This window comes from Heteronotia binoei, chromosome 6 (genome assembly GCF_032191835.1).
Source record: "Heteronotia binoei isolate CCM8104 ecotype False Entrance Well chromosome 6, APGP_CSIRO_Hbin_v1, whole genome shotgun sequence".
Lineage (NCBI taxonomy): Eukaryota > Metazoa > Chordata > Lepidosauria > Squamata > Gekkonidae > Heteronotia > Heteronotia binoei.
Window position 1 is genome coordinate 67,295,263 of NC_083228.1, and position 19,383 is coordinate 67,314,645.

At 43.4% G+C, this 19,383-nt stretch overlaps 1 protein-coding gene across 1 annotated transcript; it reads right to left on the bottom strand.

Moving 5' to 3' along the window:
- Positions 1-955: 955 nt before the first annotated feature.
- DUSP5 (dual specificity phosphatase 5) lies at positions 956-17,611 on the bottom strand. The gene is made up of 4 exons (XM_060241690.1): positions 16,927-17,611; positions 12,752-12,894; positions 8,282-8,501; positions 956-3,521 (listed from the first exon to the last, which is right to left on the bottom strand). Exons 1-4 carry the CDS (start codon positions 17,339-17,341, stop codon positions 3,085-3,087), a joined length of 1,215 nt encoding a protein of 404 aa, XP_060097673.1. The 5' UTR covers positions 17,342-17,611; the 3' UTR covers positions 956-3,084.
- Between the last annotated feature and the right edge of the window lie 1,772 nt (positions 17,612-19,383).

The following is a 19,383-nucleotide window of genomic DNA, read 5'->3' on the forward strand; positions in this document are numbered from 1 at the left end:
GGATTCCCCATTTAAAAACCAAGCTCATGGTGGGCACAAAACAATAAAAATCTAAATTCTCAGTAATTTTCTGGGGTTTTTTTTAGCAGGAACACAGTTCCAGCTGGCTTGGCATCAGGGGGTGTGGCCTAATATGCAAATGCATTTCTGCTGGGCCTTTTCTATTAAAAAGCCCTGGCAATTTTCATTATGGTTAATTTTAGATTTACTTCCTTTTCTCTCATTGCACTCACAAATTATTGTATACTTATAATTTTCTGTGTCATTGATGGAGGCACATGTCTGTTTTGTACTTTCTAGCTAGCCAAAGTCACTGCTCAGTTTTTTAAAAAACTATAATAGCAAGGTAGGTTGGCTAACTACAATTGCAAAATCTTTTCCAACTATGGAATCAGTGCTGTTATTGTAACAACTGATTCATTAATATTCAGAGAGAACCAGCCAGCTGCAGGAAAAGAACAGGAAATATTCAGGAAGGATCTAAATTTTACAGGGACCATATTGCAGGGAAGCCTCAAAAGCATCCTATCCAGGGGTCATTTTGTAGAAAAATAGGTGGTGGAGCTCATCCAGGGATTGTTATGCAGCTGCACATACTATTCAATGGACAAGGAGGAGGAACTCTCAGAAAGGTTCAGGAGCTGTGCTCGTATGAGCTCCCACTGAATCTGAGGCCTGATCCTATCCACACAGAAAAATTACTCCAACTACATTTTAGGTTAACCGGCACCCATCAGTTAAGGGGGGGGGGGGTGTTGGAAAATGAGAAAGAAAACACTGGAATACAATTTATTATATGGGCACTCCTTTAAAATGGAGTAAATGAATTACATCAATTCCAGACTGAACGGTTAAGAGCAGAACCAGTTCTTGAAAATTATGTGTCCTTGATGGTGATGGTGATGTTTCACATATCACATGACTCGCGGCAAATAATAATTAGAACAAAATCTTATTTACTTTTAAACTTTATTTTAAAAAAGTTTGTTCACATTCACAAGTTTCAGGCAATTACTGCCATTTCCCATATTAAAAATACGACAGACAACACACAATCTGAACTGCCTGCAGACACACCAGCTGGACACATAGAGCCCCTACAAACAGGAGCCCATCAGATAAGTGAAAGTATTCCATCTCAGGAAATGTGATATGAAACAGACCTAGCTACACACAACATATAGCAAGACTACACAGTGTACAGATTGATAACGCTTTGCTAGAGCCATTGAATTTGCAAATTGAATTTCCCCTCATCCATTTATTGTTTAACAGCTAGCAATTCAAATTGCAATAGACAGGACACAATTTTGATAAAAGTGTTCTAAAATAATCCTTTACAATCATAACTAATTTCTATTGGATAGCTGGAAGAAACTGGTTATTTTGTTTTACACTTGTTCTAAATTAAAGTGTGTTATTTGAAAAGCAAAGCAGCTCTGCCCCAAGAACAGACCAGAGGTCTGACTCGGGAACAGGCTGCAACCATGGGCTGTGTATGTATTCTGTGCAGTCCCCTCTACTTTCGCACATGACCCAGTGACTAAATGGCACCTGAGTTATGAGCTGTGCTTCTGTCACTGGACTCAAGTAGTCAGAGGCAGAATATACACATTTAGACCGTTGACCATTTCCCAACATTGGCTGCCAAGAACAAGTAAGCAGTGGCTCACCTATGCCTAAAGTTTGGCTATCCTTGGTCAGCTATCACTTGAACTGTGTGTGCAGGGTCCAGGATCATACTCTTCATCCAAGTTGTATTGAGGCCATTTAGAGACAAGGCTGAAAAGACAAGTACAGCATGTTGCTGTATCCTGAGCCAACCTGTGGCCTGGTGCAAATCATGGCTTCTACAGCTTTCCTTAGAATGTTACCAAGTGCTCATAGGATATGGAACCTCCAGAGTTCCAAGACAGGGACGGAGGAGGAGCACATCACAATAGAAAATCTTTTGGGGAAAAAAATCCTTCACACCATGCAGTGCATATTATTGTTGCCAATAATCAACACTCTTAGTAAGTAGTAACACCAGGCATTGCATCTGCAATCAGAAACTTGGCAAGTACATCATTTAGACCAGGTCAGAGTGCCAGAATTTGCAATATAATATAGCAGGTATGTATCTGAAGAAACCACCAATGTGTTCTAGAACAATTCTTTAAAATAAGGGGCCTTTGGAATTCCTAGCTCGATTCAACAGGATGATACAGAGCGCAGCTTTCCTATCAGGTTTTGAGCAGCCTTGGAGTATCTAGAAGTTGCTCTTCTCAAATCTACTTAATTTTATTACATAGCCTAGAAAATGACAACATCCCTAGGCTTCTAGGGAAGAACGCACCTCTGACATAGACCCCAGTTGTACAGCAAAAAACAGTGGAGAACCCATTGGTGTAGGAGAGGAAAGTTTGCTTCCTACATTTTCTGATCCTCTTGTAGGAATAAAAACAGGAAAAAGCAAACATTCAAGTTTTTGCCACTACTAAAATGTCAAGGTTTGCTTCTTCCATAAATTGTGCTTTTCATTACAGCTGTGCTTTCCTGACACAGCTGTTTATTGCTTACACTTTAAAACAAAGCTGTAATTAAGAAGAGGCAGCAGGAACTGAGAAGCAATTGGACAGGCCTAATTTTGTGTATAGCTCTCTTTGCTCCAGCATGGTCTGGAAGTACAGTAGTGGATGCACACAGATCCCAGAAGTTATTTAAAAACATCCTTAAAGATGCACATATTTCCTTTTTTAAAACATAGTCTTTTTGAAAGCTTGACCTAGCCAGTGTCCATAAATATGTTTCTCCTCCATAAGGAAGGTCACTTACTTTTGAGAAAAGGAAGAATGTTTTTTAGTTCAAAGCCTAGGTCAATTTGAGCATAAGTAGCTAGACTCAGCACAAGGTAAGGTCTTGAAACTACACAATGAGCCCAAGTTCAAGTGGGTTCAAACGTTGACTGCATCTTAATATAAGGCCCTACTTTTCCTTCCTGGAGGAGATGACCCTTCAAATCAAAAACATCTTGTTTGGAATGAAATCCATGAGATCTTCTGTATTGCATGTTGATGAAATGTCTTGTCATCTCTGCTGGGTTCACTGGACCGTATTGTCCCTGGCTCCCAGAAGGGTCCAGCAGGATGAAGTTGCAGCAATAGGATTAAGTTTTAGCTGATGGACAGGTGAGTGAATTGGTACAGAATTCAAAACTGAGGTAGGAAAAGTATAACAAGAGCCTTCAAAGCTTTTACTCAAGGAGAGTTCTTCAGTAAAAAAAGACACAGCATCCCTTTTGCAAGAGGTAACAGGAGGGCTGGGCGTTGAAGACAATATTTCTGACTCATACTGCAGCAGCTGGCCCATGAATCCAAAGTTTGGTGAGATCAGACTCCTACGTTGTTTGATGTAATCAAAAGCCTCCTCCAGACGGAACTTTCTCATTTTCATGAGATAAGCCATGCAGATCGTGGGAGAGCGAGAAATTCCAGCTTCACAGTGCACCAAGATTTTGCCCCCGGCCCGTCTGATATAGTCTAGGAAGAATAAAAGGTTCAAGAGATTAATTTTCATTACAAGTGGGTGTCATGGAGAATATTTCAAATAGAACTGGAAAACTTTGCATTTTTATAATTCTACAACAATAGACAAAGTACTTCATGTAGGATATATCAAGTTCTGCCATTTCCCCCTCAAGTTTAAAAGTGTCATGGCAACATGTACTAGTTGGCAGAGCATCCAGAAGGCAAGTAAAAAGACACGAATGAATGCACAAATAATTTCTCAAATCTCATTTCAAAATCCATTTCACAAGGTGAATGGGACTGACCAAAGGAGTTTCATGAATTAATGTCACAATGTTGGAGAATAAAACTTCATGACATCCACCCACTGTGGAACAGCACTTCCCACATTCAATCAAATATTATATATCTGGGGCTAGGTAGCAGACTAACTAGTTTTGATAAATGTAGGGGGTTTTGTTCACCACATCTAGCTGAATAGTAGCAGATGTGTAATGAGAGAACTACTACTGCCTCACAATACCACAAAAGAACTAGAACACAGTTAGGTTCTTTTCATAAACTACAGAGTTGTGGCAAAAGGTGTGGGTTTGTAGCATATTCCCTTCCAATCTGATGAGGAGATGTGCTCATTTTCTCCTTGGCTAAGCGCCTGAAAGGTGCTGCCTTTGTCCCCGCCCTGTGGGCTCTTTTGGTAGCCACTCAGCATGCATGTTAAGCAGGGATGTTGAGTCCCAGGTTCCTGGGGTTTCCACCACAAAGTGCACAATAAACTAGTCTAAAATCTCTAATTATAACCTTTGATAAGTGGTGCTTGGACTTAAATCAGGCTATAAATGGCTTCGGCAGAACTATCATTTTACGCAATAGGAGGCCTGAGGGTTTCTCGCACAATTCAATTATTGTTATAAGATTAAAAAGAAAATGCTGAAAATAAGCTCCTTGTGTAAAATGTATGGATTAAAGACAGAATTTGTTTGAGAAATACGTTCCAAGTTTTATCTTACTGTGAAATGTGATTGTTTAGATGGACAGGACATGCTGTATTCTGCTCAGAGTCTGACATGCTAACAAACAGTCACACAAACCAATAAAGGGGGGGGGGGAGATTAAAGGCTCCTTGAACCATCTGTAGCCTTACAAGTTTTTTTTTTAATTGCAAAAGAACCCACAAATATCTTGTTGTAAAAATAATAATTAGCACTGTGTAGCTGCACCATTCATATTCATAAGTCCTATGACACGGTCTGAAGGACATGCTATACAACTACCATGCTGAAGCTTAGCAAGTTGGGGTTTGGTTATTGACTGGAGGGGAGACATCCAGGAATCCTAAGAACTCTAACTAGAGAGCATAAAATAAATGAAACAAGCAACCAGCACTTTGCTACTGAGTGGTTTGCCCACTTTCTCATCACAACAGCCAATGAATGTCAATACTTCTACCCCCCATATTTAAGTTAGGAGACTTTTTCTGAGAAAGAGTGGCTTGTATATCTAGCCAGTTCATGGCAGAAGTGTGAGTTGAACTAGGGAGGCTCAATCTCTTGCCACTAAGTTAAACGTGGAAGGAGTTTGAGTTTCTCCTTTAACAGGAAGTATTCTCTGGCACATCTAAACTAAACTTCCTGCAGCAAATTCTTTCTGCATCTATTGCCCTGACCTGGAAAGCCCGGGCTAGTCTGATCTCACCAGATGCCAGAACCGAAGTGGGGTGGGCCCTGGCTAATATTTGGATGGGAGACCTCCAAGGAATAAGGTTGCCAATTCCCAGCTGGGGGCAGGGGATCCCTTGGTTTGGAATCCCTCCTCCTGCTTCAGGGCTATCAGAAAGTGGGGAATAGCTGCTGGGTGCTTCATGATACCTTACGGAGACCTATTCCCCATAATGGAGAATTGATCCATGGGTATCTGGGGCTCTGAAGGAGCTATTTTATGAGGTGGAAGATCAAATTTTCAGCATAGCTGTTGATGCCTCTCCTCAAAAAACTCAAAGTTTCAAAAAGTTTGGACCAGGAGCCCCCAAAGAAGGTGCCCCCATCCTCCATTATTTTCAATAGAGGGAAAGCATTTAAAAGGAACATGGTCCCTTTAAATGCAACAGCAGCTCACCCAGAACTCACTTCTGAGTTCCCTCTCCCAGAGCCTTTTGTTAAGTCCCCCACCCATTGTTAGCCTCACCTGGCAACCCTAAAGAAATACCAGGGGCGTGATGCAGAGTCCAGAAACTGAAAACCACCTTTAAACATCTCTTGCCTTGAAAACCTTACAGGGTCACCATAAGTCAGCTGGGACTTGACAGCTCTTTCCACCACCACCTACATATCATTCCTGGCAGCAGCCCCATCCTTCCCATTTAAGAGGCATTACACCACTTTGACTAGCTTAGAGTCTGAAACTTGGGGACACTTTATACCACACACATACTTATTACAGTAACCCCTTTTAATTTCTAGGCTGTAAAGCAAATTAGCATCTAACATCCGGAGGGTAAAGGGATACATTGTACTACATAGAAAATTGTTCTACTTTCCCAGAGGACTACACATCTGTTTTGCTAGCAGCAGCAGTTTCCTTTCATGCAAAAAGGAACCTGTGGGCAAGGAACACATGATTTTATTTTAGCCACAAAGGAGTCTTCCCTCCCACACCTTCCATTCACTCATTTCATGGCTCAAGGCATTGCTGCAGCCAGGGAGGGAGGTGTTTGGAACAATGGACCAAGTCAGTGTTCCCCACACAGGGTCTACAAAATGCAGAATTGTTCAACCAGTTTTTCAAAGACAAGCTCACAGAGCATGCCACCAGCAATCATCCAGCTTCTAGATCTCTACCAAGCACCAGCTAGGAAACATGATGATCAGTTGCTGGGAAGCAACAGCTCAGTCCTTAATTGGCTGACTGGCATCAAGAGGGTACAAAGCCTTTTTTAGCACAGTTATCACAGTTACTTCCAGTAGAAAACCAAGCTGGTTTTCACTCCATTTTCCAATGGAAATGATTTCAGCATACAGATACAGACTCTGCATCCATAGCTAATAGCACCCAACGGCAGTTTTCAGGTAAATACCAGAAGTTCAGGTTTGCATGTGATGCCGGTCTTTTGAAGAGAACTTCAAATTTTTCCTTGCCCTTCTGAATCTTGTTCAGCTGGTCTTTTGCTAGAAGTTATTACGCAATAAGGTAATGTCTTACTTCCTCTGGCACACATGCTGCCAATCAAGGAATGAGGTTGATCAGATCTTGGGTCAGGGCCTTTTGGGCTGTGGCCTGATAGAATCGACTGCCTTCTAAGGCAATAAAAACATTTGCCTTAAACTTGCTTTTAAAGTGTAAGCTGATAAGGGTCTCTTGTTGATGTGAGAAGACAGAGGCTTCCAAAGGGCATATGAGGTTTGTTCCATGTTCTTTCAAAAGGGCCTTCCTGCTATGTGATATGTACTGGTGAGAGTAAGGTTGCCAATCCCCAGGTGCAGGCAGGGGATCCCCAGTTTGGAGGCTCTCCCCCACTTAAGGGTCATTAGAAAGCAGCAGGGGGGGAAATGTCTGCTTGGCACTCCATTATTTCCTATGGAGACTGTTTCCCATAGGGTATAATGGAGAATTGATCTGCAGGTATCTGGGGTTCTTCAGGGACTGTTTTTCGAGGTAGAGGCACCAGACTTTCAGCATTGCATCCAGTGACTCTCCCCAAAATACCCTTTAAGTTTCAAAAAGGTTGGACCAAGGAGTCCAGTTCTATGAGCCCCAAAAGAAGGTGCCCCATCCTTTATTATTTCCAATGAAGGCATTTAAAAGATGTGCAGTCCCTTTAAATGTGATGGCCAGAACTCCCTTTGGAGTTCAATTATGCTTGCCACAACCCTGCTCCTGGGTCATCCCCAATGGCTTCTGGTTCCATCCCCAAAGTCTCCTGGCTCCACCCCCCAAAGTCTCCTGGCTCCACCCCCCAAAGTCCCCAGGCATTTCTTGAGTTGGACCTGGCAACCCTAGTTGAGGGGAGGGGGGAGAGATTTGAAGACCCAGAGTTTTCTAAAATCAGAATGAGGGGGTAATCCTTCAGATGTTGACATTTGAGAACTTCTGTATTAAAGCAAAATAAGGAATTTGTGGTGGGGAGACTCAATACCCTTCTTGCATATTCATTTTAACCCACCTCCCTTTAATATACAAATTGAACAGGCTTGGCAGTTTAGTCCCATGTAGATTGTTCCTCAACGTAAGTTTTAGGGGCCAAACTACATATGAAATTCAAACAAATGTCTTCAGTGTAGGAATGTTGTCCTGTTACAGTATGGTTGCCAAGTCTGGGTTCAGAAATACCTGGAGATTTGAGGGTGGAGCCTGGAAGAGTGAGGTGTAGGGAGGGGAGGGACCTTGGAAGGGTATAATACCAAGCAGTCCACCTTCCAAAGCAGACATTATCTCCAGGAGAAGTGGAACAGATGCTTTAAACAAATAAAAGTGATTTCTATAGTTTGGAAATCAGTTGTAATTCCAGGAGATATCTAGTCCCCACCTGGAGATTGGCAACTATGCTACAGTGACCTCTTATGATCAATGCCTGTGGTGGGACCTAAATGGGATGAAGAGAAGCAGACATGTTTCAACACCATTTGGAAACCAATTGTAAAAAGGCCATAGACGGTCAAATTATTCTTCAAGACATGTATACTAAAGTAATCCTATTTATTTCAGCTCAACTACCCTGGAGGAGCACAGTTAGAGGCACAGTTAGGTATTCTTCCATTTGCAATATATAGAGAACTTACCAATAAAGTCTATAGCTTCCTGAAAGTGAGAACTGATGTCTGCTGTGTGGTTATCCTCCACTGGAATCCATTTATAGCAGTATTGATCTGTAAAGGGCTCTGAGCTCTTTCTGGAAACATTCAGGAGTGCAGTGATGTTGAGATTGGCTAGGAACTCACACTTAGAAGCATGGTAGGCACTGCCAAGGTACAGGAAAGGTAAGATCTCCACTGGACCACCCTGGAAGGTAAGGAACCAAATATAACCATAACTTTTCATTGCCTTAGCTAAACAAGCAGAGACTGCCAATTTGGTAGCCAGACATCCTTCTAATCAATAAGGGGAAAATCCAAATAGGAAGTATCTAGTAAGAGAGACAAAATAAGATAGGACTCCACTGGCACCTTACAAAGTTTTTGCAAGTCAAAGCTCACTTCTTCAGATATGTGAAGAAACACAGAAATATATATCCTATGGATTTACATGTCATGCATCTGATGAAATGAGCTATGACTCATGAAAGCTGATGCTGGAATAAATTGGTCTTTGAAGTGCCACTGGACTCATGTCATATTTTGCTGCCACGGACTACCATGGCCACCTACCCAGAACTACGTAAGAGAGGCAGTTTCTGTTGCAGATGGTTAAAGCTATTGTTTTTGCATAACAGCAGCATGGCCTTCTTCTTTGATTCTGCTTGACCAGATGGACCAGCACTTATAGGAACTGAGATATCCCCCTGAATATACAGGTTGTGGTTAAGCAGTACTCCAGCTCAGAACTGTGACTGGCCAACAGTGCTGGATTAAACCCTGCGTAGGCCCTTAGGCAGTTGAAATCTTGGGGCCCCCACGCAAATTATCTCAAAGTCCCACTGCCCACGCTGCAGGCACCTTCTTGAAAAGACCCTTTGACAAAGCTGCAGGGGAAAGGCAAACTTGGCAACAAAGCCAGCAGCAGCCACACCAGGCAAGTCCGGCAAAGAGCAGCTGAGTTGCTGGCTGTTTGTGCAGGCTGGGAGGGCTGCAAGCAGGGAGGAAATGGTGTGTGTGGGGGGGGGAGCCAACCCAGGGCCCCTAAAGGCATGGGGGCCCATAGGCCAGTGCCTACCTGGCCTAATTGTTAATCCAACTCTGCTGGCCAACACAAACCGAATCAAGCAAAAGTACAGTATTTCTGAAAATCATAGTAATACAAGACTGGTATGGTTGTCAGCCTCCAGGGGGGCCCTGGAGGTTTGCCGCTTTTATGTCTGGTCTCCAGCTGGCAGAGATCAGCTCCCCTGCAGAAAATGGCTGCTTTGAAGGGAGGTTTTTCTGTTCTATGAACAGCATTTCAAATTTTAACTTGCCCTTTTGAACTTTGTTCAGCTGGTCTTCAGCTAGAAGTTATTACCCAATAAAATGTCTTACTTCCTCTGGCACACATGCTGCCAATCAAGGAGTGAGGTTGATCAGATCTTGGGTCAGGGCCATCAGCAAGGTACAATGCCATAGAGTCCATCCTCCAAAGCAGCAAGGGAAACTGATCTCTATCAGTTGGAGATCAGCTATAATAGTTGAAGATCTCCAGGCTCCACCTAGATCCAGGGCTTTTTTTGGAGCAATTCCAGCTGGCTTGGCAGTAGGGGGTGTGGCCTAATATGCAAAGGAGTTCCTGCTGGGCTTTTTCTACAAAAAACTCTTGCCTGGATCCATCTATTGAAGGCTTTAATCTTCACTAAGCAGAGCGGCAGGATACAGGCCAGTGTTTGCAAACTGAAAGGGGCACTTTCTTTTTCTCTTTTATGTTCCACTTCATTCACACCTTCCCTTCTCCCAACAGTACCTCCTTCAACGATGCAACAAAACAAGAAATATAAAGAAACAATATAAAAGCATTGTGCTAAAAACAAGCCTCTTATAGTTTTGAGGCCTTACTTGAGGTTATTATGCATGGAGTAGTTTAGTCAGAACCTTCAGAGTACACAAAGGTACCTTATTGACACTATGTGGTGTACATTTAGTTTCCATTTTGAAGATAAATGTGTAGCTGGACATAGCACAACACCTTTTTTGCATGCATGTCTAATTAAAAATCACAGGCTGACAGATGGCATCTGTTTGCACACAGCTTCCTCCATCTTCAAGCTGGCTTCATATCCTAAAGCAGCAGCAACATGGAGGGCTCCACAGCCTTGCCCCAACCACGTCAGAATCACAGGACCCAAGCTGTTCTGTCAGCCACCCCTGGTGCATTATTAGGGCTGTGTTCTCCCATCTTGTGAGAAGAAGGAGAAGTCTGAGGGAGCCTCTAGCAGGAAAGAGAAGTATATTCTGGAAGTGTTCAGTGCTAGCTAGTCAGTGACCCAGTCACCAGGCCTGAAAAACATATCATCTTTGGGTACCGAAGTAGTACCTTAAAAAGATAAAAAAAAAGTACCTCTTCTGTATTTCTTGGCACTTTATAATATATCCAGACCATTTTTCCTTTATTCCTGATATTTTTAATCAGGTTTGTTTACTCATTCAAAGAAAACTAGACATTATTATCAGGAGGGGAAGAGTAAGCCTCAGAAATGGATATGCATAGTGTGAAGAAAGATGTAGGGTTGCCAATCCTCATGTTGGACTGGGAGAGAAAGCCGTACTTCCTTTCTCTCCCAGTCATTTCTATCTGTGAGCCTCACCCTTGTTGCACAAAAATCCCTAGTTTGGGACAGGGGATCTCCTGATTTGGAGGTCCTGCTTCAGGGTTATTAGAAAGCAGGGGGTGGGCAAGAAATGTCTACTGGACACTCCATTATACCCTATGGAGACTGGTCCCCATACGGCATAATGGAGAATTGTTCTGTGGGTATCTGGGCTCTATGGGGAGGCTGTGTTTTGAGGTAGAGGCACCAAATCTTAAGCATAGCATCCAGTGCCTCTCCTAAAAATAAAAAACTCCCAGGTTTCAAAAAGATTGGACCGGGGGTGTGTGTGTGTCCAATTCTATGAGCCCCCAAAGAAGGTGCCCCCATCCTCCATTATTTCCAATGGAAGGAAGGCATTTTAAAGGAGTGTAGTCCCTATAAATGTGCTGGCCAGAACTCCCTTCAGAGTTCAATTGTGCTTGCCACAACCTTGCTCCTAGCTCCATCCCCAAAGTCCCCAGATATTTCCTGAGTTGAACCTGGAACCCTAATAAAGAAGCAGCACACAATGTCTAGAAAGCTTCCAGAAGAGGTGCAGTAAGTAATGAACTGGTTTGAACAGTTTGATAAGCTGCAATCTTGTGAACTATTTTAGGATGAGTTGGTATGTATTACAAAGACATAGCAGAATACAGCCAGAATGCTGATACTCCTTAGGTCAGGAAGGTAGCTAAGCTTTTATTTAAAAAACTGCCACAATAAACCAAATTCTACCCCCTCACTAAGAAGAGTGGAGTTTACCAAGAACCACCACCTTGGAATGCTGATACTCAAGAGTATACAAATTACTAAAATTACACTTATTGGTTATTGATGATGTAGGCTGACAAAGCCTTGCCCCGATTGCTGGAAACTTCTCAGCCCTGCCCCTCTTTGCTGTCAAGTTGTAGCTGATGCATGGTGATCCTATAAGGATTTTGCAAGGCAAGAGATGCTCAGAGGCAATTCACCATTGCTTGCCTCTGCACAGCAACCCTGAACACTTCCAGAATATACTTCTCTTTCCTGCTAGAGGCTCCCTCAGGCTTCTCCTTCTCACAAGATGGGAGACAGTCTCCCATACAAATAATAACTAGGCTGACTCTGTTTTGCTTCCAAGATCTAATGAGACTGGGTTAGCCTTAAGTAGCTCTAGAACAACCTTAAGTAGCTCAAGCTTTTGGCGATATTGAATCCTGCATTTGTGATTTCTTGCACTATACATAGTTCTGATATGTACTCATGGCAGTGTCTCATGATCTGCTGAACCCATATCACAAAGGTAAGAAAGCAGTCCCACGGCCGCAAAAAATTTGCTATATTTATAGTATGGATCGGCACTAATGCATACTCAGATTGCTCACACACCCAAGTATTTATAGTTATTTGGTGCGTGGGAGAGTGCCCAGTAGCAGAGGAATAACACCTCCCTTGCAAACAAAGACCATTTGATATGATAGCCTTTGATATTAAATCTATAGGACATCCATATGCTGTATCTTCAGTTAACCAACCCTTGTGCACTAGCTAGAATTATAACTCCTCCGCTTACTTCTTGGAAATGTATGCATGACTGAGGAAGGAAAAAAGTCCACTAATGGTGTTTGTTCATATGCTTTAGTTTCCCCCCATCCTTTTCAATATGCAAGCAGCAGTAAATGAACAGAGAGCAGTAAGGAACAACCCAAGCATGCATTCTGATTATTATTTTTTTTGTCACAATGCCAGACATGAAGAAAAGAGTGAACCAGTCAGTTATGCGCAGGATGATGACAGAAAAAGCCCCCCAAGGAGCCCAAGTGTGGGTAGGATTAGTCATATCTTCCCCTAAACACACCTGATCATATGCTGGTTTGTGGTGGAGGCACTGCTTCTCATAGTAGCTATTGATGCTTTTCTCTGTTTCAGTTCTCTCTTGGGACACAGGCTTTACATCTACACAGAATTCAGGGTACAGAGAATAAAAGGTATCATACCCTCCTAGGGAAGAAAAGAAAAAAGAAAAAGAAAAATAGGTATTAGGATAATTTGGGGGTGGTCACTTATTTGTGCTGGATAACTAAAAATAAACTTGGGATAATAAATTCACTGTAACGGTCATTTCATAACGTGCTTTGCTTAAAAAGGAACTTATTCAGCTAGAGATGCAAAGAAGAGATAGAAGTCCTGTTGTCACATTGTTAAAGATATTCACATATCCTAGTTCTTTATAAATGGAAATCTGATGTTTAAAAGGATTAAGACCAATGCTGGTAGTTTCTTCCATCTGTTTTCTGGCTGTTTCTAAACAGACCATTTCATATTCATTTAAGAAAATAAAAATTCAGATGAGTTGTTTTGTTATACACTGATTAATAACTTTCATTCTCTTGCATACTGGCAAATAAAATGGATCCATTAAGGGCCATAAAATGTAATGAAACCCTATAATTGGCTTAGGCATCTAAAAAGCCCCAGATGAGCAGTTTTGCACCGTTAAATAGATTACTTGCCAAGTTCACTGAACAATTAATGAAAATGAATGTATCCATTTCTTAAGCTGGAGCTCAGAGCTCACTGTTGTCTAGACTACAACATGTGTACTTTGCACAAGCATGTGCTTTCAGTCACAAACTATCTTGTTTTGTTTCTGTCCTATTTAGACCTTCCTGCAGGAGATGGAAATTCATGTATGAAATCACACCTATAGACTTGTGTTTTTAACCATACAGCTGATTTCACTAATTATGATGTCCATGTCAAAACATTCTTACAAGGATACTGACAGTGAAGGAATGTTAGCCAATAAAAAGTAATACTACACATCAGTAGGCTTCAGCTATTTTATAAATGGGATACTATCTATCCACAGTGAAACCTTTAGGTTTTCACCTTTTTAAATAATCCAGCCCACCATTCACCAAGAACTACCATGTAACTATAACAAAAAAAAGACCACAGAAACACACAATTTTAAAGGACAGTGAGGCCACACAATCATTTTAGTATGAAGTAGACACTGGCACAAGGCAAGATGAGGTAGGAGTTGGTTACTTCCTGCATGAGATAGCTTATTTCAGAATGATTTGGTCAACTAAATGGACTCTAAAATTCCTAGTGTGCCAGGAAAACTTTACTATGAACAGTCAGGTTTCTAACTCACCAGTTCTGCACTGCATTCCAAATTCCCTTTGTTTATCTTCTGACATTTTGTCAATAGTTTTATGTATTATTTAAGTGTTCTATCCATTTATATGCCTATGTTTTCACAGATGAACAAACAAGGAAGCCAGCCCATAGGAAAACATAGTCTCTGTATTCCACTCATTCCTCTTGGATGGATTACCATCCATACTTGTGCAAAGCAGGTGAATAGTAACCAGAAGCCACTGAGAATCAGGAGATTTGTAGCCAGTTCTTAAAATGAGTCATCTTTTCACCACATCTTTCAGGTTGCTCTCAGGCTTGTTCTCTTTCTGAACTCCTTTGCTGTTCAATGCTGCATTATTCATTTTGTTAGAGAAACAAGCTTCATTCTCATAATTAATTCTTAACTTCTGGCTAGGTAGCAGCAGAACTAGACAGCACTCAACAAACAATATTTAGGCTCATCATCAACTTTCTCTTTCATCTCTCTTTTGTGGATAAAACTGATTTCACAGTTAACAGTATTAAAAAAGAAATTACAACCCATGTACACATTTGTGAGATACAGTGTAATCTCTCCTTTATACAGGCCCCTTTGAGCAAGGATGAGTTTCAGAAATATATAGTTATTGTTTTTAAAAAACACAACCTAGACATTAGTCCATTAAGTGTGGGTTTCATACCTCATTCTCACATCAAGAAATAAAGCAACCTACAGGTTTCCCTGTAAAAACAGGATAGCCCTGCAGCATCTGCCCATGTATAAAGACACACTGAACTAAGACATGAGGGAAGCTTTCAAAATTAAGGGGAGGGGGACCTGACAGGGATTATGTCACTGAACAGAAATAGCAATTCCCTGAAGAGCTGGACTACGTCTGTGGTATGTGACAAGAGTTCTGACTCATGCCTTTATCTCACTGCCACTGCCTAAGCCCAACCCCAGTTGGCTACTTCATTCCGTTCAATAGTGAATTCTCTCTTTCACGTCACACTGTACAGATAAAACCCTAGGGAGAAACCCCAGGAATCTTCTATTACATTTAGTGAAAACCAGTCAGCCCAGACTAAAAACCTAGCACAAGGCCCAGTAGTCTCAAGAATGATTGAAACTGAAAGATGTTTACCAATACATCTTATTTTAAGAAGTAAAATGCAGACCAGGGCAATAGCACAGCACTTCATCTAACTCTATGTGACACTGGACCACATTCTGGCCAGGGCATAATCAACAGCTTCTACTAGGGCTGTGCATTGTGTGTTGTTTTCACTGGCTTCTTTAAAAGCATTTTTAAAAACCCACAAGATTGTTATCTGCTTCCCAGGATGGCCTAGACTAAACTGCATCTAACACTATAGATATAGTTCAGAGGGATACGTTGGAAAAGGGTTTTGATTGTGTAATCAGCCAAGAAGTAGTTGTCCAATATTTCTTGGGGTCAGATCACAATCCAATATGACAAACTGATTTTGTAGGAGGCATTTCCCCTGTGAATTACATTTGGAATCAAGAATGAAAGAATTCTTACATGACTAGCTGCTTTACTCACCCACCCCACATAAACTATATAGCCACTGGCCACAGGTTTTCAGTACCCAACACTTCTAATTGATAACTCTTATAACCATTTGATAAACTGTGAAGAATGCAAAGACAGTAGAATGCAGTCAAGAGAAGAATGAGGTTTTTCAAACTACATAAATGGAGACAAGAAGGTGTCAGCCCCACCATAGTCCATTAGGGAGGGGAAAACACAGTAGAATATTGGAACCAACAATGATTTAAATTAGCCCTAGTAACAGGTACTGTGCCTTTTTCACACATCAGAAAGCAACTGGTCATTTGTAAAGCATCCAGCAGTTCCAGAATTTATTCAGTTTGACCTATAGAGCTGCATATTTCATTTCACAATTTATAGCCAAACTGCCCTTTGGAGGGCACTGCTGAGTTATCCCCCTGCTAAATCCCTTTTACCTATTGGGGTGGTCTTTGGGGAACTGTGATGTTCTGACAAGTCAAAAGCTCAGCTTGAGATTAACCACAGGTGAACAATTAACCTGATCAGTCATCTGACTTCTCAGACCCCACTAGGAATTTACAAAGGGTATAAATTGCTAAGGTGAGTACTCAGAATTAAGGCATACTTCTTCTTCCAGATGGAAAAAAAATTCCTGTAGTCCCCAGATTTCCACCACACCTGTCTAGACAGTGAAGGGTGAAAGAGAGCATTTGTTTTCTGAGGGAAGGGGGTAGCTTAAATCCAATCATTTTTTCCATTATTTATATCAGTAGCAATGCCCTCCCCACTGGCGTCTGCCCTGGCAAGGTATTTTTCGCTCTAGGAGGTGAAGCCACTTGTCTGCCAAAGCCTGCCGATCAGACCTTATCTCTACAAGCTTTCCTGCCTGGCCCGCCTATCGAAGTGATTCGTAAATGGGGACGAGGTTTCAACCCTCAAGGGTAACCTCCAAGTTTCTAGCAGGGGGACACTGAGTGATTCCCTTTCCCAGCAAGGATGTGGCCGCTAAAGAGGAGCCCTTCTTGAAAGCAGATTTGGTCGGTAAGGCACCCTTCGAGGTCGGGACATATGGCCAGGGTAAAAACGTTTGGGGCGAGGAGTTTTCCTTTGCCTTGCAATTCCTCTTTCCGAATGCTCGCCCTTTAAGGCAGAGATGTTGGCCAGCATTCGGGTTCGGGCTTTTCTGGGATTTTTAAGGGGGCAACTTTTCAGGCGTCTGGCAGGTGAGAAACTGCACCTGCCCAAATCCCTGTTGTCGCTGCGCTGATCCCGGGCGCCTTACTACTGCCCCGAGCCCCGGCCTCTCCTTCGCCATCCATCCCGCCCTTCCCTTTCCCTTCCCCCGCGGGCTGCGGCTGGCGCTCACCTTTCAGGAAGCAGACCCTGGCCCCAGGCTCGGGCAGGCTGGCCAGCAGCGTGTTCAGCACGATCTGAGCCGTGCTGTCTTTCTTGAGTTTCCGCCAGTGCCGCGTGTTTTGGTCAAGGACGATCACCGCCGTCAGCCGCAGGGACGGCACCCCGTCTCCTTCCCGTTCGTCCGGGCAAGCCGGCGACAGAAGCAGCCGCCCTCGGGCCGTCTCGTCGGGCACCACGAAGTGCAAAGGCACCGGTCGCCCGCGGGCCCGGCGGATCACCACGGAGTTGAGGTTTACATTGAGCGAGCCCCGCAGGCAGGAGGCCGAGTAGGAGAGGTAGGGTCTGCAATCCAGCACCAGGCAGCGGGCGGGCTCCTTCCGCAGCAGCGGCTTCAGCTGGCGGGAGTCGACCGAGGTTACCTTCATCTTGGCTTTGTCCCCCGAGGGCTCGCCTCGGCAAGGGTCGCGCTCCGAGACGCTGAGCCGCACCCGGGCGAGAGACCTCTATTGGGCAAGAGCGCCGGAGGGGCCGCCAGCCCGTTTTCTTAAGGCCCCCTCCTGGCTCCGGTCGCCCAGCGCCCCTCCCAGCCTTCGCATTTCCCTCCCCGGACTCAGGCAGGGAATTCCGTTTACAAGAAGAGGCAATTTATCTGAATGAAACGCCGGAGCCGAGCAGCAGTGTCCATATAAGGCGGTCGACGTCATAGGAACCGTCCTGAGAAGACCCGCCCCCTTCTTTGGGTCATGCCCACTCGGGTAGAGGAGATTCCCTCCCCCTGGAAGAGGGGCAGAGCAGAGCAGAGGCGATGATCCGTAAAGCGTTAGTCAGACTTCTTAGAGCAGAGGAAGCTGAAGAACGCCTCAAAAATTCACCAGTCATCAGAAAGCCCTCCTCACACTCACCCAGCCATCACTTGTTTCCGTCGACTTACTAATGAAGGAGAGGAAGTGTGTGGTGGTGGTGGTGATTATGATGATGATGATGGAAGCTGCGGCAGAAATAGAAGCGGTGTTGGAGCAGAAAGAAAGAGGAAGCAAAGGGGACTTCCCTTTAGGGACAGCAGTGGTTACTCAGTCCTTTCCTCCCGACGAGTGGTCCCTTCAAACTAACAGTTCTCGCAACCCCTCCCCCCTTCCCAATTATATTTCAACTTTTCTGCATCGTTTGTATCGTTTTAGAGAGATGTATTATGTCTAAAGCCTACCTGCCACTTTTCCCACGAAGTTGCAGACAGGTGGGCGGAGCCTGTTTGGGAGGTGACAGACAACATTTCCTTCTTGTGTGGGCAAGAGACTACGGAGATGTAACTGACAAGGAAGTTTAGCTTTGTTTACTAGGGCAAGTATTTTGTGCTGTTAGGTGGGCTGCGGGCATTACAGAAGGTTATGAATTGCACTGAAGCCTAGCTACAGGGCATTAGGGGATGGGCAGTGAGGAGTATTTCCTTCCTTCCTAGCTGGAGTATGGGTATGGGGGGTGGCGGTGAAGGTATTTGACTGGGAAAAGCAACATTGGAGAATGTTATTAATTGCATTCACAGGAGAAAAGATCCCAACTGATTTATATAGACAAGTGATTGAAGCCAAAGCCCCCTCTCTCCCCGTACTTCTGCAGCTGCAACTCCTTCAGTTTGCCATGAAGACTGGGCAGAGATCAGCAGTAGTAGCCCACATAGCCCTAGAATCAGTTACTTCAGAAAAGCTGGCATCTGAAGTGATCATTTTAAACAAAGCACATTTCCCAAGTTTGGTGCAAGGCGATTTGTATACAAAATGTACACAGTGTCAAGGAACTGTGGATCATTGTTTACTACAATGAGCCACTTGCTGCTTTTTAAAATGTTGTTTAAGCCCAGTGTTGGACCTATGTTGATTTGTTATCACCTGGAGAATTTCCAATCTAGTTTCTACAGAAAGTGAAGTTGTATCCCTTTGGAAATGAAAATCAAAATGGCTGCTTGTAAGGCTGATGATTTTTGCAGGCTTAGGTGTATTAAGACTGGTCCCCATTAAAGTTTCATGGGGACTTACACATAGCATAGCCCCCCCTTCCTCCCCAGAGGCTCAGTCTCAGCTGTGTGTGTCAGTAGCTACCCTTCCAGTGATAATCACCACCCTGCAGCCTGCATAGAGAAGCTGAACTAGTTGGAGCAGAAAGAAAGAGGAAGCAAAGGGGACTTCCCTTTAGGGACAGCACTCATCTCTACTCAGAGATTTACCAATGTACAAGGGGGGGGAAAGATGACTTTGTAAATTAAGAAAAAAAGAGGAGAAACCTCCCATCAGAATCAGCCAAATGTGGTCTGAAAATGCTTCAGAAGGGATGGCATGTTGAGAGCAGCTGAGATGCAATTAACGGAAGGGATTCTGCTCAAGACCTGAGAGTTTAGATAATCTCAGAGGGGGAGACACTGAGCAACTGGATATCCAGCCCACCCGCAGCTAAGGTTGCCAACAGATCTGGAGCA

What these genes read in the sequence shown, in the direction of transcription:
- DUSP5 (XM_060241690.1), bottom strand. Translation starts at nt 17,341, where the DNA reads ATGAAGGTAACCTCGGTCGACTCCCGCCAGCTGAAGCCGCTGCTGCGG. An exon ending in ACAAACCAGCATATGATCAG is followed by an intron (nt 8,502 to 12,751) that starts GTGTGTTTAGGG and finishes CTTACCTTCCAG; the next exon opens with GGTGGTCCAGTGGAGATCTT. An exon ending in GGAAGCTATAGACTTTATTG is followed by an intron (nt 3,522 to 8,281) that starts GTAAGTTCTCTA and finishes TATTCTTCCTAG; the next exon opens with ACTATATCAGACGGGCCGGG.